The sequence below is a fragment of the Oncorhynchus keta genome, chromosome 33 (assembly GCF_023373465.1).
Source record: "Oncorhynchus keta strain PuntledgeMale-10-30-2019 chromosome 33, Oket_V2, whole genome shotgun sequence".
NCBI classification, from domain to species: Eukaryota; Metazoa; Chordata; class Actinopteri; order Salmoniformes; family Salmonidae; genus Oncorhynchus; species Oncorhynchus keta.
This window is the reverse complement of record NC_068453.1, coordinates 15,441,588-15,460,470: the sequence shown is the minus strand read 5'-3', so window position 1 is coordinate 15,460,470 and position 18,883 is coordinate 15,441,588. Positions and strand designations below refer to the sequence as shown.

The 18,883-nt window shown below is 47.3% G+C and overlaps 1 protein-coding gene across 6 annotated transcripts in view; it reads left to right on the top strand.

Moving 5' to 3' along the window:
• The window catches only part of LOC118366268 (coiled-coil domain-containing protein 136-like), a 68,103-nt gene that overhangs the window by 12,334 nt on the left and 36,886 nt on the right, over positions 1-18,883 (top strand). For 2 of the 6 annotated variants that reach the window (XM_052492090.1, XM_052492089.1), the window contains exon 1: positions 11,430-11,622. In XM_052492090.1, coding sequence (XP_052348050.1) covers positions 11,457-11,622 — 166 coding nt within the window. In that variant the 5' untranslated portion in view covers positions 11,430-11,456. Of the gene's footprint in view, positions 1-7,341; positions 7,471-7,531; positions 7,836-7,932; positions 8,183-11,428; positions 11,623-18,883 lie in introns of those variants that run through there. The other 4 variants (XM_052492091.1, XM_052492092.1, XM_052492093.1 and 1 more) reach the window with 4 other exon arrangements.

The window sequence follows — 18,883 nt, the reverse complement described above, 5'->3', positions numbered from 1 at the left end:
TGTACCGGTACCCCCTGCACATTGACTCTGGACCGGTACCCCCTGCACATTGACTCTGTACCGGTACCCCCTGCACATTGACTCTGAACCGGTACCCCCTGCACATTGACTCTGAACCGGTACCCCTGCACATTGACTCTGAACCGGTACCCCTGCACATTGACTCTGAACCGGTACCCCCTGCACATTGACTCTGAACCGGTACCCCTGCACATTGACTCTGAACCGGTACCCCCTGCACATTGACTCTGTACCGGTACCCCCTGCACATTGACTCTGTACCGGTACCCCCTGCACATTGACTCTGTACCGGTACCCCCTGCACATTGACTCTGTACCGGTACCCCTGCACATTGACTCTGTACCGGTACCCCTGCACATTGACTCTGTACCGGTACCCCCTGCACATTGACTCTGTACCGGTACCCCCTGCACATTGACTCTGTACCGGTACCCCCTGCACATTGACTCTGTGTACCCCACACATTGACTCTGTACCGGTACCCCCTGCACATTGACTCTGTACCGGTACCCCCTGCACATTGACTCTGTACCGGTACCCCTGCACATTGACTCACGGTACCCCCTGCACATTGACTCTGTACCGGTACCCCCTGCACATTGACTCTGTACCGGTTCCCCTGCACATTGACTCTGTACCGGTTCCCCTGCACATTGACTCTGTACCGGTAACCCCTGCACATTGACTCTGTACCGGTTCCCCTGCACATTGACTCTGTACCGGTACCCCTGCACATTGACTCTGTACCGGTTCCCCTGCACATTGACTCTGTACCGGTTCCCCTGCACATTGACTCTGTACCGGTTCCCCTGCACATTGACTCTGTACCGGTTCCCCTGCACATTGACTCTGTACCGGTACCCCCTGCACATTGACTCTGTACCGGTTCCCCTGCACATTGACTCTGTACCGGTACCCCCTGCACATTGACTCTGTACCGGTACCCCCTGCACATTGACTCTGTACCGGTACCCCTGCACATTGACTCTGTACCGGTACCCCCTGCACATTGACTCTGTACCGGTACCCCTGCACATTGACTCTGTACCGGTACCCCCTGCACATTGACTCTGTACCGGTACCCCCTGCACATTGACTCTGTACCGGTACCCCCTGCACATTGACTCTGTACCGGTACCCCTGCACATTGACTCTGTACCCCCGGCACATGGACTCTGAACCCTGCACATTGACTCTGTACCGGTACCCCCTGCACATTGACTCTGTACCGGTACCCCCTGCACATTGACTCTGTACCGGTACCCCCTGCACATTGACTCTGTACCGGTACCCCCTGCACATTGACTCTGTACCGGTACCCCTGCACATTGACTCTGTACCGGTACCCCTGCACATTGACTCTGTACCGGTACCCCCTGCACATTGACTCTGTACCGGTACCCCCTGCACATTGACTCTGTACCGGTTCCCCTGCACATTGACTCTGTACCGGTACCCCCTGCACATTGACTCTGTACCGGTACCCCCTGCACATTGACTCTGTACCGGTACCCCCTGCACATTGACTCTGTACCGGTTCCCCTGCACATTGACTCTGTACCGGTTCCCCCTGCACATTGACTCTGTACCGGTTCCCCTGCACATTGACTCTGTACCGGTACCCCCTGCACATTGACTCTGAACCGGTACCCCCTGCACATTGACTCTGTACCGGTACCCCTGCACATTGACTCTGTACCCCCTGCACATTGACTCTGTACCGGTACCCCTGCACATTGACTCTGTACCGGTACCCCCTGCACATTGACTCTGTACCGGTACCCCCTGCACATTGACTCTGAACCGGTACCCCTGCACATTGACTCTGAACCGGTACCCCCTGCACATTGACTCTGAACCGGTACCCCCTGCACATTGACTCTGAACCGGTACCCCTGCACATTGACTCTGTACCGGTACCCCCTGCACATTGACTCTGTACCGGTACCCCCTGCACATTGACTCTGTACCGGTACCCCCTGCACATTGACTCTGTACCGGTACCCCCTGCACATTGACTCTGTACCGGTACCCCTGCACATTGACTCTGTACCGGTACCCCCTGCACATTGACTCTGTACCGGTACCCCCTGCACATTGACTCTGTACCGGTTCCCCTGCACATTGACTCTGTACCGGTACCCCTGCACATTGACTCTGTACCGGTTCCCCTGCACATTGACTCTGTACCGGTACCCCCTGCACATTGACTCTGTACCGGTACCCCTGCACATTGAATCTGTACCGGTACCCCCTGCACATTGACTCTGTACCGGTACCCCTGCACATTGACTCTGAACCGGTACCCCTGCACATTGACTCTGAACCGGTACCCCTGCACATTGACTCTGAACCGGTACCCCCTGCACATTGACTCTGAACCGGTACCCCTGCACATTGACTCTGAACCGGTACCCCTGCACATTGACTCTGAACCAGTACCCCCTGCACATTGACTCTGTACCGGTACCCCCTGCACATTGACTCTGTACCGGTACCCCTGCACATTGACTCTGTACCGGTACCCCCCTGCACATTGACTCTGTACCGGTACCCCCTGCACATTGACTCTGTACCGGTACCCCTGCACATTGACTCTGTACCGGTACCCCCTGCACATTGACTCTGTACCGGTAACCCCTGCACATTGACTCTGTACCGGTTCCCCTGCACATTGACTCTGTACCGGTTCCCCTGCACATTGACTCTGTACCGGTTCCCCTGCACATTGACTCTGTACCGGTTCCCCCTGCACATTGACTCTGTACCGGTACCCCCTGCACATTGACTCTGTACCGGTACCCCCTGCACATTGACTCTGTACCGGTACCCCCTGCACATTGACTCTGTACCGGTACCCCTGCACATTGACTCTGTACCGGTACCCCCTGCACATTGACTCTGTACCGGTACCCCTGCACATTGACTCTGTACCGGTTCCCCTGCACATTGACTCTGTACCGGTACCCCCTGCACATTGACTCTGTACCGGTTCCCCCTGCACATTGACTCTGTACCGGTACCCCCTGCACATTGACTCTGTACCGGTACCCCCTGCACATTGACTCTGTACCGGTACCCCTGCACATTGACTCTGTACCGGTACCCCCTGACTCTGAACCGTACCCCTGCACATTGACTCTGTACCGGTACTCTGTACCCCTGCACATTGACTCTGTACCGGTACCCCCTGCACATTGACTCTGTACCGGTACCCCTGCACATTGACTCTGTACCGGTGCCCCCTGCACATTGACTCTGTACCGGTACCCCTGCACATTGACTCTGTACCGGTACCCCCTGCACATTGACTCTGTACCGGTACCCCTGCACATTGACTCTGTACCGGTACCCCCTGCACATTGACTCTGTACCGGTACCCCCTGCACATTGACTCTGTACCGGTACCCCTGCACATTGACTCTGTACCGGTACCCCCTGCACATTGACTCTGTACCATTGACTCTGTACCCCTGCACATTGACTCTGTACCGGTACCCCCTGCACATTGACTCTGTACCGGTTCCCCTGCACATTGACTCTGTACCGGTACCCCCTGCACATTGACTCTGTACCGGTTCCCCTGCACATTGACTCTGTACCGGTAACCCCTGCACATTGACTCTGTACCGGTTCCCCTGCACATTGACTCTGTACCGGTTCCCCTGCACATTGACTCTGTACCGGTACCCCCTGCACATTGACTCTGTACCGGTCCCCCTGCACATTGACTCTGAACCGGTACCCCCTGCACATTGACTCTGTACCGGTACCCCCTGCACATTGACTCTGTACCGGTACCCCCTGCACATTGACTCTGTACCGGTACCCCCTGCACATTGACTCTGTACCGGTACCCCCTGCACATTGACTCTGTACCGGTACCCCCTGAACATTGACTCTGTACCGGTACCCCCTGTATGTAGTCTCTCTATTGTTATTTTACTGCTGCTCTTTAATTAGTTTTTTATTTTATTTCTTATCTTTTTTTAAAAACTGCATTGTTGATTAGGGGCTTGTACGTAAGCATTTCACTGTAAGGTCTACACCTGTTGTATTCATAGCATGTGACTAATACAATTTGATTTGATTTATTATAGCCATGCTGGTTTAAAACACAGAAGATATAGTTATTACACACATTAGGCCAACCTAATATTTTTCCACATTTTTTCACTACTAGAACCTCCTTAGGTACAATAATATTCCTTCACCTCGCTATGGTACTAAGGCATACTAATATATATATATAATATAGAAAGGGTATTGTAATGACACTTCTGTTGATCCCAACTCTGGCCCAGCTGTGTCGAACAAGGTCACAATGTGTTTCCAACAGAGTGCTCTGCCTTGCTCCAGCCGGGAATACCCAGTTTCACTCTCTCCCATGCTAACTGGGGCACCTGACTGTAAACTGTTGCCTGTGTTTTGATAAGGAGCAAGTCTGTCAGCTGCTCCTATGGCTGGTGGAAATAGGAAACAACAAAACAATTAGAGGATATGCCTTTTTTATGGTGTAGATGTTTTCTCCGAGCCACAACTCCTTTTTACCAAATGGAACTGCAGAGTGTGTGTGTGTGTGTGTGTGTTAGCATAAACCTGGCTTAATGGCAATGAACACACTCCATTTCCCTGCCTGTTTAAATGTGAATGTCTGTGTTTCCCAGAGAAGTGATGACAGGAGTGACTGGGAGATCCAGACTTAGCCCACAGTGAGGTCAGGGCAGTGGTAAGAGAAGAGGCGGTCAGATCCTGTCTTAGCCCACAGCGAGGCAAGGGCAGTGATGAGAGGAGAGGCGGTCAGATCCTGTCTTAGCCCACAGCGAGGTCAGGGCAGTGATAAGAGAAGAGGCGGTCAGATCCTGTCTTAGCCCACAGCGAGGTCAGGGCAGTGATAAGAGAAGAGACGGTCAGATCCTGTCTTAGCCCACAGCGAGGTCAGGGCAGTGATAAGAGAAGAGGCGGTCAGATCCTGTCTTAGCCCATAGCGAGGTCAGGGCAGTGATAAGAGAAGAGACGGTCAGATCCTGTCTTAGCCCACAGCGAGGTCAGGGCAGTGATAAGAGAAGAGGCGGTCAGATCCTGTCTTAGCCCATAGCGAGGCTAGGGCAGTGATGAGAGGAGAGACGGTAAGATCCTGTCTTAGCCCACAGCAAGGTTAGGCTAGTTTTCACAGCCTGCTTGTCTTCTTGTCTTTATACCAGTGTGTGTGTGTGTGTGTGTGTGTGTGTGTGTGTGTGTGTGTGTGTGTGTGTGTGTGTGTGTGTGTGTGTGTGTGTGTGTGTGTGTGTGTGTGTGTGTGTGTGTGTGTGTGTGTGTGTGTGTGTGTGAAGAGGAGATATTCTGGAGAGAGCAGGACACAGGGTCCTCCAGGGCATGGTTATCAAGTGTGTGTGTGTGTGTGTGTGGGAAGAGGAGATATTCTGGAGAGAGCAGGACACAGGGTCCTCCAGGGCATGGTTATCAAGTGTGTGTGTGTGTGTGTGGGAAGAGGAGATATTCTGGAGAGAGCAGGACACAGGGTCCTCCAGGGCATGGTTATCAAGTGTTAGTGTGTGTGTTTGCATCCATGTGTGTTAATAGACTGTACGTCCCCACTTACCTCCTGATGACGGTAGCATGGCATTCATAGCATCTCCCATAGGATAGCACACAGCAGAAACCTCCACTCCTTGCGGCACAGTGGTGGGAGCAATACCTATATGTGTTGCTAGCTTATGCAATTCTACTTATGCCATTTGTCAAAATTCTGGGTACACTCCCTTCCCTCTTCCTTTCACTCACTAGTGTTCTCTCACTCTCTGGTCCTCTGAAAGCCTGCCTTATATAACTTATGCTGCAGTGTTGCTCAGGGATGCACAGCAGCTCAGTCACACTCACAGTAGTCAGGTTTACTGACTCACCATCTGATATAGAAAAACCCCACAGGGCAGAGGATACCAGGGTGTTCTGGCAAAGATGGGAAAACCCTTCAAAGTCAACTTTGAACTTTTGTAGTCTTTCCTGAAACTTTCAGTCATTGGCTAGTAAGGACCATCTATTAAAACCCCATGAACAGTCAACATCTCACAAGGAAAGATGAGGTGTGACTGTTAAGAATGTTTCACTTTTCTCTGTAGTTTTGTTTTTAGCTTGAACAATTTGCATCTAGCCTATTTCATGTGATGCGGTCCAGTGGACTTGGTTGCCTAGCAACCCCTCCGCCTCGATTCGTGTGATGCTCTGAGCTCGTCGCAGTTCCATTTTTATAACGTGAGGCCTGCCTGTTGTGAGCCATTGTGTATTGTGGAGTGCAGTTTGTTACTTCATGACCTTTGTGCTCACAATGACATGTCAAAACTGAGAGCACATAGTTACATCTGTTGACATTAATCAACACTGACAAATAGCCTACTTTGGTTCCATTTGATGCCATCCTGATAGCAATAAATGTTAAGGGTTCTTGCAACACGAAGGAGAAAAGCTTTCAAAGGCTTGCCGAATGACAGATACCATAATTATTAACATTTGACATTTCTTGACGATATGTCTTATCGTTTTGACAATATCGCAATATTATTTTTGCGCTAGTTGGCTTTACCTTCACCAAAACTTCATAGCTTGTTCTCCATCTTCTTTTTTAAAATTGGGAGCCAATTTGTTTTCAGCAGTTTTATTTCCATGACTGATCAAAATTCGTAATGAATAGTATGAGAATAATCAGCACTGACAAGTAGCCTACTTTAGTTCCATTTGATGCCATTCTGATAGTCATGAATATTAAAGGTTCTTGCTACACAAAGCTTTCAAAGGCATTGTAGATATGACAAGATGCTGCTCGCAGAATGACAGATACCAGATACCATATTTGCCCCCTTAGTGTTTCATGTCTCTCTGAAGGTACACGGCAGCTGTGAGAACCCACAAGAGTCCTACCTCATCAGTCTCTCCCCCAGTACCCGTCCTCAGTGCAGCGAAGGGTTAAATCACCCACATCATAAGTTCATTGTGTATTCATGACATACATTCTGTGCTCTCTTGTTCAGATTCGAAGACTGGATGAAATGACCTAATGTTCATTGATCACAGCTGACGGACCAAAAGCATGTAAGGGAAGGGTTAAGCCGTTTTGATCTGTAAGGAAAGATAGAGAGAGGATCGAAGGAGAGGAATGGATCAGACAGCAGTATTTAGTATGAGAACATTTACTAATGAGGCCTGCATAGTTAACACAACGAGAAAAGAGAATCGGAGGGAGAGAGAGAGAGAGAGAGAGAGAGTGTGTGTGTGTGTGTGTGTGTGTGTGTGTGTGTGTGTGTGTGTGTGTGTGTGTGTGTGTGTGTGAGCGAGAGAGAGAGAGAGAGAGGATGGAGGGAGGGAGGAGTGAACAACCGACGGAAAATGAATCGCAAGCTGCAGGAGAATAGGTTGTCAGCATCCAGAGCTCCAAGGTCTGACTCTCATTAAAGGTAAATACAGTGTCTGTGTGTGTGTCTATATATATACTTGCACTTACAGATACGTGTGCTAGATGGTGAAAGGAATGCCTTCGATTTGACCCGTGTGGTTAAAGAAGCAGAAAGAGCAGGTAGAGGGAGAGGGAGAGGTAGAGCGAGAGATGGGATGCAAAAGCATGGGCATCAAACGTGCTTGATACCCAGACCGAGACGGGAGAGAAACCAGTAGAGGGACCAACCATGCAAATGAGAGCGAGAGAATTGGTCAGTGGTAGAGAGAGAGAGAATAGGACAGGAAGGGGTTATAGAATCACAGCTCAAGTAAAAAGGAAACACGAGTGCAGTATCAAAACAAAAGGAGGTCTAGAGAGTGAATTGTGAGTTTGAGAGAGAGCGCTGTACCGTTTGTCTCTTTGTTGCATGCATCTCAGACTGCGGTCCCTCGCTCAGTCCGTACGTCTCTCTCACCTTCAGGATGGAGGGGCTGCTGCGGCTGAGTCTACCCGGAGCGTGAGGAGCCTTCCTGGGCTTCGTCTGCGTCATCCTCCCCCTGTCTCTCTCTGCCCTGGGCCCCCTATACTCATCCATCACTTGACCTCTGCAGTGCAAGAGAGCATCTGGACCCACACGACACCTCCCCCTAATCCCCCACACTGAGTTGCCAGGGCAACCATGGACGGACTACGCCTGCCACCGGTCATCGAGGAGGTCATGGACCCTGCAGGTTAGTGTGTGTGTTTGTTTGTGTATGTGAATGTGTGTGTGTGCTTATCACACTATCATCTGTATGTTGTTTGTGTGCCTGTGTGTGTATTACATACCAATGACTCCATGGATGTGTACACAAAATGTTGTGTTCGTGAGTGTGTGAGTCATAAAGGCTCTGCCAGTGTATGTGTGTGGGTGTCTGTTTGTGTGTGTTTGTGTTAGCCAGTCAGCGAGGCCTGTGTTTACCAGAACAGACGGATTAACAGAGAGGCTTCATCTCAGAGGGATGGAGAGACAGCCTGCCAGCCTTCCATAGTGACACTACTCAGGGACGTCATCCAACAGACTGTAAGCTAGCTGGATCACAGAGCTCTATGAATATTACATTCATAAACTCTTAATATTATTAAAATATTGGATTTACACATCCAAATATAAATGCTGATGCTGGGTGAATAGTCAATCATCAAACAATGGGATTTCTGTGTACATTCTTTCAGCTTTGAAATCCCCAGGGGTTTTCCTGGCATTAAACATCATGTTGTTTTGTTTGAATTGGGACATTCAGCCTTTGTATTTATAATGTAACCTATGACCTCTGTGTGAATCCTTTATCAAATCAAATCACTTTATTTGTCACATGCACCGAATACAACCAGTGTAGACTTTACCGTGAAGTGCTTACTTCCTTAACCCAACAGTGCATTTCAAGAAGAGTTAAGAAAATATTTACTAAGTAGACTAAAATAAAAAGTAACACAATAACAATAAGGAGGCTATATACAGAAAGCACCGCTACTGAGTCAGTGTGTTGGGGTACAGGTTAGTTGAGGTAATTTGTACATGTAGTTGGGGGCGAAGTGACTATGCATAGATAATAAACAGCGAGTAGCAGCAGTGTACAAAAGGGAGGGGGGTGAACAAGGTTATACAGGAGGGGACTAAGTACACACCCTTGAGGGGCCCCAGTGTTAAGGATCAGCGTGGCAGACGTGTTGTTGCCTACTCTTACCACCTGGTGGCGGCCCGTCATGAAGTCCAGAATCCAGTTGCAGTTTAGTCCCAGATTCCATAGCTTATTGATGAGCTTCATGGGCACTATGGTGTTGAACGCTGAGCTGTAGTCAATGAACAGCATTCTCAAATAGGTGTTAATTTTGTCCAGGTGACAAAGGACAGTGTGGAGTGCGATTGAGCTTGCGTCATCTGTGGATCTTTTAGGGCGGTATGTGAATTGATGTGGGTCTAGGGTGTCCAGCAGGATGCTGTTGATGTGAGCCATGACCAGCCTTTCAAAGTACTTCATCGCTACTGACGTGAGTGCCACGGGATGGTAATCATTTAGGCAGGTTACCTTCGCTTCCTTGGGCACAATGACTATGGTGGTCTGCTTGAAACATGTAGGTATTACAGACTCCGTCAGGGAGAGATTGAAAATGTCAGTGAAGACACTTGACAGTTGGTCCGCGGATGCTTCGAGTACACGTCCTGGTAATCCGTCTGGCCCAGCGGCTTTGTGAATGTTGATCTGTTTAAAGGTTTTGTTCACATTGGCTACCGAGAGCATTATCACACAGTCATCCAGAACAGCTGTTGCTCTCGTGTATGCTTCAGTGTTGCTTGCCTCAAAACGACCATACAAGGCATTTAGCTTGTCTGATAGGCTCGCGTCTGGGTTTCCCTTTGTAGTCCGTAATAGTTTCCAAGCCCTGCCACATTCGACGAGCGTCAGAGCCGGTGTAGTAGGATTCAATTTTAATCCTGTGTTGACGCTTTGCTTGTATGATGGTTCATTTGAGGGCACAGCGGGATTTCTTGTAAGCGTCCAGATTAGTCTCCCGATCCGTGAAAGCGGTAGCTCTGGCATTTAGCTTGATGCAGATGTTGCCTGTAATCCATGGCTTCTGGTTGGAATATGTACGTACGGTCACTGTGGGGACGATGTCGTCGATGCACTTATTGATGAAGTCGATGACTGAGGTGGTGTACTCCTCAATGTCATTGGATGAATCCCGGAACATATTCCAGTCTGTACTAGCAAAACAGTCCTCTAGTGTAGCATCCGCATCATCTGACCACTTCCGTATTGAGCGAGTCATTGGTACTTCCTGCTTTAGTTTTTGCTTGTAAGCAGGAATCAGGAGAATAGAATTATGGTCAGAGATTTGCAATGTTGTTTGTTACAAAAGGGGCGACTCCTTGTAACACTCTGGCATTCAACATACTTTTTTACTACCTGAAACGTTTTGTTGCTTGGTTTCTTGATCTGATCTATATGCTACATAGGCTATTCATCAAATTAGCCTATTTTGCATTTAAAACCAAATATAATCTCAGTAACTGTTCAAACAGTAAACCAAACATGTGCTAGTGTCTCCACGACCAAAACATGATAAGGTTTTATGTTTTAGCTGATATGGGAATGAATACACAAGGAGCCTATTAAACTGGAATAATGATTTAGGTTACACCAGCAAGTATAAAAATATATATATACAATTATAAATCTGATTATTTCACATGGAGATGTGGGAAGCTAAAAAGGCTGTTTTTAGCAAGGCTAAAGCCAGCTAGCCAGGCTGCCACCTAGCTACTACTAGCAAGGAAAGGCGACTCTTCCTTGCCTTCACAAAATGTTAAGACATAAATAAAAAACTTTGGAGTGTAAATGGGAGAGGGACCGGCGAGGATGTCATGTTACCAAAAGGTATCTGCTACTCCAAAATCTCACGACACACACACACACACACACACACACACACATTTTAGCCATGGTCTAATCACACGTATGGTGCCTGTTACGGAGTCTAGTTGATAGGTATTCGACTAGCCGGACTGTTCCCCAGTCTCCACGTGTATTCGTACAATGCACAAACAAGGCTATTGACTTGACATTGGTGTCTGTATTTATTCCTTTATCAAACATATCATACAGAAACATGGTATCAGAAGTGGCTTGGAAAACACATGTTTGTTATTTTTGTAGCTAAGTACAGTATAGGCACTGTTACGTTCCATATGCGAACACACGTCGTTTCCTACTCACAACACTGATCAACTCGTTGTCAGCTGGCTCGCTTGCATCACTACCTACCTTGATGACGGAAGGCAAAGAAATCTCCTATTCCATTGCTATGGCAGCGAACATTCCGCCACCAAATCCCATGGTTCTCGCAGGGGACTGGAATACTAATTGGGACAACTTCAGGGATGAATTCGAGGACTATGCGCTGGCGACCGGTCTACATGAGAAACCCAACGAGGTACAAACTGCAACTCTAAGGAGTTGAATGGGCAGCGAATACAGACATATCTACCGGCACAATCTCACCCTCACAGCACGACAACAGTGTGATGCAAAGGCTATATTGGATGCATTGGGGAATTATTTCAAACCTGCCAGAAACATAATTTACGATCGGTTCGTTTTTTTTGGAAGCTGCAAACAGGAAGAGGGTGAGTCAGTACACAACTTTGTAACCCATTTGAGATAACTTGTGAATAGGGGGGATTGAATGATGAATTGATTCGTGACAAAATAGTATTGGCAATTGCAAATGAGGCGTCTACTGAGAGAGAGAGACTTAACATTAGTAACTGCCATCGAAATGTGCCGCACTGCTGAAGTCACTGACATGAGAATGAGAGCATTGGAAATCGAAACCCTACACTCCGACGTTGATACTGTTCACGCTGTTGATGGCAGACATTCAGACAAAACCAATCGAGGCAGAGTAATTCACCACGAACGGTGAACACAGAGAACCCCGTAGCATGTAAATACTGTGGGAATACACACACACGTGGCAAAGAGCACTGCCCTGCCTACGGAAAACCATGCAGAGCTTGTGGAACTAATAATCACTTTGCAAAACTGTGTCTCAAAAGCAAAAGAAGGGTGAGTGAGCGCAAGATTCTCTGTGTTGATGATGCCACTCAATGTTCAGAGCTGAACAGTGAAAGTGACATTTACATGCATGAATCCATTGGAGCTGTACACTGAAGAGGGAAGACATGGTTTGTGACACTACGATTACACAACAAGCAACAACAATGTCAACTGGATTCCGGTGCTACATGCAACGTAATGAGCTACAAAGACAAAATCAATCTGGCACCTGACACACATCTATTGCCCAGCGATACTAGATTAAAGCTGTACTCAGTAGAGCTAATGAGCTCTATGGGCACCTTTGAGACCGAATGTGTTATTCGGGGACGCAAACACAAGCTGGAGTTTGAGATTGTGAAAACCAGTCAACATCCTCTCCTCTCAGGCTCTACATGCGAACCCCTGGGACTGATGCAGTTCACTGTACCAAATGACCTGCACATTGTGGATTATGTCCAGCATGGACCCCTGTCCAAAGAACAACTACTTAGCAGATATGACGATGTATTCAACATGCCCGTTGAATCAGTGCCTGGGGAGGTACACTTTGAAGTGGATGAGAGCATCACTCCAGTCCAGTGTGCTCCTCGCAATGTGCCCATTGCAATGAAAGTGGCTGTGAAGGCCCAGCTGAACAATTATGAGGCCGATGGCCACATGACATCTGTGACTGAACCAACTGACTGGATCAGCAATATGGTCAGAGTGAAAAAAACAGAGAAACTGAGGGTCTGCATCGACCCAAAGCATCTGAACCAAGCACTGAAACGATCCCACTACATCATGCCGACACTAGAGGATGTCCACTATAAGCTTCCCAAGGCCAGGATTTTCACCTTGGTGTATGCCCGAGATGCATTCCTTCAATTCAAGCTGGACGAAGAAAGCAGCTTCATGACTACCTTCTGGACCCCCTGGGGTCGGAAACGCTGGCTCAAGGTCCCGTTTGGTGTCTCAGTGGCGCCTGAGGTATATCAACGCAAGCAGCACGAGTTACTGGCTGGGCTCAAGGGCATTGGACCCATTGCCGATGATGTCCTGATTGTTGGCTTTGGTGGCACAGACGAAGAAGCAGAACGCGACCACGATGTGAAGCTCCTGGCACTGATGGAGCGCTGACGATCAGTTAAGCTTAGTCTTGGCCTGAAGAAGCTGCAGTTCCATGGCCACATTCTCTCAGCAAAAGGCCTGAAGCCGGACCCAGACAAGGTCCGAGCGATCCTCGACATGCCAAACCCGTCTGATGCAAAAGGAGTACAGCGTCTCATTGGTTTTGCAAACTTGCTTGCAAAGTTCATGCCACACCTATCAGCAGTCTGTAAGCCTCTGCGCCGGTTGCTGGACAAAGACACACCATGGCACTGGCTACCCAAGCACAAGGCCGCAGTGCAGGAGATTAAATCTCTGGCTTCATCCATGCCAGTGTTGCGCTACTATGACGTCACGAAGCCTGTCACAATCCAGAGCGACTCCAGCCAAAGGGGACTTGGATGCTGCCTTATGCAGGAAGGCCAACCCGTTGCGTTTGCCTCAAGAGCGCTCAACCCCACCGAACAAAACTATGCACAAATTGAGAAAGAGTGCCTCAGCATCGTCTTCTCCTGCTAGCGATTCCATCACTACCTATATGGTCGAGAGCTGGTCACTGCTGAAACTGACCACAAACCACTCATTGCCATATTCAGTAAACCTCTATTCAAAGCACCCAAGAGGCTTCAAAGCATGCTCCATGCTCCTGACAGCCTGAAGGTTATTTACAAGCCAGGACCAGAGATGTACATCAGCGACACACTGAGCAGGGCAACAGCACAATGTACAGGCAATGTCTATCAGCGGCAGGCCATCTGTTCACTACAGCAGGAACAACAAGATGTTCAACAGATTAATCAGGCAGACTACTTAAACGTCACAGATCACCGCCTAGCCCAGATCAGGCCACTGACAAGGACGAAAACCTACAGTCACTGAAGTCCATGGCTCTTGCAGGTTGGCCATACCTGAAAGATGAGACACCTTTCAGTGAGAGAATACTGGACCTTTCGAGATGAGATCAGCGTGCAAAATGGCATCTTGTTCAGAGGTCAGAAGGTCATTATTCCCAAATCACTACGTCCAGAGATGCTTACCCGCATACACTCCAGTCACGTTGGAGGCGACGCATGCTACCGCCAGGCCCGTGAAACATTATACTGGCCAAACATGCAAGCAGAAATTAAAGACTTTGTCAGCAACTGTACCACATGCAACGAGTACGCTCCTGAACAGCAAAAGGAAACCATGATGTCACACGAAGGGCCTGGCAAATCGTCAGCATGGACTTATTCAGCCACAGACAAAAGGACTATCTTCTCATCGTTGATCACTACTCTGACTTTTGGGAAATTGAACTGCTCCCTGACTTGTCTGCAGAGACGGTCATAAAGCTCTGCAAGGCACAGTTTGCAAGGCAAGGTCAGCCTGACAAGGTAATCACGGACAATGGCCCACAATTCACTGCACAGTTCAAGCGTATCGCCTCAGAATGGGAGTTTGACCACGTGACCTCTCCAAGACACCCAAAAGCAAATGGCAAGGCAGAATCAGCTGTCAAGATTGCAAAAAACCTGTTAAGCAGAGCCTTGTGCGACAGCAACGACCCATGGAAAGCGATCTTACAATGGAGGAACATACCCACTGAAAACATGGACAGCAGCCCAGCACAACGCCTTCTGTCCAGATGTCTGAAGACTACCATCCCCGTAGCTAACAAGCTACTTGAGCCCTGCGTCATGGTTGGCATCACAGACAAACTGCGTCACAGAAAGCAGCTCGCTATGTGCTTCTACGACCAGACTGCTCGAGACCTACCAGAGCTGGAGGTGGGTGAAACGATAAGGATGAAACCACTGCCGGGAGACCACACAGGACTTTGGAGGCTGGGCACGTGCCTGCAGAGAGTTGCACCACGTTCTTACCTGGTGGATGTTGGTGGCCCCCTCTATCGTCGCAATCGGGTGGATCTGCGAGTAGCAGAGCAGACAAACCAGAACACGCCATACACTCACCTAGATGAGCTGGATCACAGTCCAGGCCTAAGGGTAAGGGGCACAAAATTGAGACATGAGCCAACTGAAGGTGAGGTTTCTACCTCACCAAGATCTCCAGCTCGTGGCCCTAACCCTACCCCTGTCATAGCCAATACAAAGTCACGGGTGGGTCGGCTGTGCAAGCCACCGGACAGGCTTACTCTGTAAGCAAGAGACTGTTGTCCTCTGTTAATTAAACATTTAAAATAAAACAACCATTTTAAAGATGACAACTGAAGTAAAAAGAAAATGTAATGCTTTTTCAATTGTTATGACTTGACTGTTAAGAACTTCATGTTATGCCTTTATGTTTGCACTTTCTATTGAAAATGATGATGTTACGGAGTCTAGTTGATAGGTATTCGACTAGCCGGACTGTTCCCCAGACTCCACGTGTAGGGATTTGTACAATGCACAAACAAGGCACTTGAACTTGACATTGGTGTCTGTCTTCATTCCTTTATCCAACATATCATACAGAAACAGTTCCTTATGTTAATTATCCAAGACATACTATATTTGAGGTGTGAGTGTGAGTTGTGCAGTGGGTGGTTAAAGCAGGTACAATGTTGTAGGTGAGACATTGTTGTAGTTTTAAAACGAGTTAGGGATAGGCGGGAAGCAAATGTCTCAACTGGCCAATTGCCAGGGAAAATGCAGAGCGCCAGATTCAAATAAAATACTATACAATTCAAACTTTCATTAAATCACACATGTAAGATACTCAATTAAAGCTACACTCGTTGTGAATCCAGCCAACATGTCAGATTTAAAAAATGCTTTTCGGCGAAAGCATAAGAAGCTATTATCTGATAGCCTGCACCATCTGCACCAGCAGAGGTTAGGTTAAACAAAGGAGTTAGCATTTTTCAACCCTGCAGGCGCTACACAAAACGCTGAAATAAAATATAAAACATGCATTACCTTTGACGAGCTTCTTTTGTTGGCACTCCAATATGTCCCATAAACATCACAATTGGTCCTTTTGTTTAGATTAATTCCGTCCATATATATATCCAAAATGTCCATTTATAAAACGCGTTTGATCCAGAAAAAAACAGCTTACAAAAAATGCAACGTCTCTACAAAATATTTCAAAAGTTGCCTATAAACTACTTTTGTAATACAACTTTAGGTATTTTTAAACGTTAATAATCAATCAAATTGTAGACGGGGCAATCTGTGTTCATTACAGGAAAGAAAACAAACCAGTGCCACTTTTCACGTCTTGCGCAACTCACAAAAGTGTCCCCAGTTCCTAGTTGGCCTACTTCTTCATTGCACAAAGGAATAACCTCAACCAAATTCCAAAGACTGGTGACATCCAGTGGAAGCGGTAGGAACTGAAAACAGGTTCCTAAGAAATATCCCTTGGCAATAACAATTTAGGGAACAGAGAGAGGCAAAAAAAAAATCTGAACAATTAGTCCTCAGGGTTTTGCCTGCTACTTAAGTTCTGTTATACTCACAGACATGATTCAAACAGTTTTAGAAACTTCAGAGTGTTTTCTATCCAAATCTATGAATAATATGCATATCTTATATTCTTGGCATGAGTAGCAGGAAGTTGAAATTGGGGCACGCTATTTATCCAAAAGTGAAAATTCTGTCCCCTAGCTCCAAGAGGTTATTAACAGGTGTAGGTAGGTGAGATGGTGTTGTAGTTTTAACAGGTGTAGGTGAGACAGTGTTGTAGTTTTAACAGGTGTCGGTGAGACGGTGTTGTAGTTTTAACAGGTGTAGGTGAGACGGTGTTGTAGTTTTAACAGGTGTAGGTGAGACAGTGTTGTAGTTTTAACAGGTGTAGGCAGTGTTCATTTTTGCACTCTTTTTTTGTTTTAGATTTAGTCTAGTCTTAGATATTTTTACCTTCGAGAATGTTTTGCAACTGAACGTGGTTCTGGTACCAGAGCCACAAGCCACGTTACCAGAGCCACGTTGCAGATTGAAAATTCCATGAGAAGAACTGATTTTATTCCTTATTCAACATGTCAGAGAGGCATGTTTGTTCTACATACAGTAGCATATTTCTATCAGAATTTTCCAAAACAATACCTCCCAGGTTGTTAGCTATAGCTGGTGTAGTTGGTGTAGCCGAAACAAATGATTGAAGGTTCGGTCGGTCTGGAAGCAGTCCAGTTTTGGAACAGCCAGCAATATACTTTATGACTGTAAAAAGTGGTCCACCAAAGCACGATAGAAAGTAAGAAGGCAGAGCTGGTATATGGGTCATATCTTTAAAACGGTAGAATCCAGCTGTTTTCTCTGAGGAAAAGAGGGAGACTTGGTTATGGTGGCTGCAGAACCTGGCTATGAAATGCAGTGGGGAAAGTGGCAGGCTTGAACGAGACCACACTTTCAAAGACGGCCTACTTTTCTATACTAGAGGGAGAGAAAAACATAACTAGACTGTCGTTTCACTATTAAACTCAATGCTGCTATTGTTTTTCATTTAGTAAAGAAGCTTATTTCTTAACCAGGCAAAAGGTAGCTAACTAGAATACTGGTGGTGACTGGTTCACAGTGTATAATCGCTCGCTCCTCTGCAGCGCACCAGCTGATGTAGTGATGTAGGCTGTGTGCTCCGGGTGCTGCGTGTCCTTTAGACTGCTGAACAGAACTGCTCTGTGCGTCTGTGCTACTAATATTCATCTTGCTTATCAATGAAAAGCTCTCAATCTCACCTAAAAACTCTTATCCAGTCCATTTAGTAGTCAGATTTTAGTCACAGAGATAACTGAAATGAAAACTCATTTTAGTTTAGTTATAGTCTTGTCAATTTCGTCTGAAAAATAGGTGTTTGACAAAAATTGTAGTCACTTTTCGTTGACAAAATTAATACTGGGTGTAGGTGCGACATAGTTTAACAGGTAGAGGTGAGACAGTATTGTAGTTACAGTACGTAAAGGTGAGTTTGGGTTAGCCACAGCTGTCTGTGTTGAGTTGCTGTTCAAGATAAATTGAGTTCGCCAAAGCTGGTCTGGCAGAGTGGATGGGGCTAGTTAGCTGTTGTAGCTGTGAGTTAGCCATAGCTGGTTTATTGGGTTAATTGGGTTTGATCGCTAGTCTGAAGGACTTGAGCTATGTAGAGCTAGCTATACCCAGATGGGAGTTCTCTCTGTAAAATGCTGTCTCTGATCAAAGCCAAAGTCCATTGTGATCTTCAGAGCTGCTTTGTGAAGGCTCGGAGTGTGTAAGCTTATGCTGCATGGTTCATTCTCTGTGTCTGTGTGTGGTGCATTCTGTGTGTGCGTGCTGATGGCCCAGTTTATTCTGCTATAGAAATGACTACAGTGTTTCTCCACTCTCACTACAAAGTACTGACAAACACACAGCATCTCTCTCTCTCTCTCTCTCTCTCTCTCTCTCTCTCTCTCTCTCTCTCTCTCTCTCTCTCTCTCTCTCTCTCTCTCTCTCTCTCTCTCGCGCTCTCTCTCGCGCTCTCGCTCTCATCTGATTTGACTGACAAATCACCCAAAGATGTTACTTCCTCACAGTTGGCTTCTAAGGAGTTCCATAGAGAGATGGAGGCACTGGGAGAAGGACAGAGAAGGTCTCCACCCACTGCATCTCAATCTCCTTTGATCTGACTGCGACGAGGACACCTCGTCCATGTTGTGTCAGTGACTCCCCTGTCCTTTAGCTCTGCTGTGCTGTTGTTCCATAAGTACGTACACCCCCCCCTTATATGCCTTTGAAGAACCGCTGACTCCCATAGCTCTTCCCTCAATACCCACTGGTTTCACCAGTTCCTGTCTCT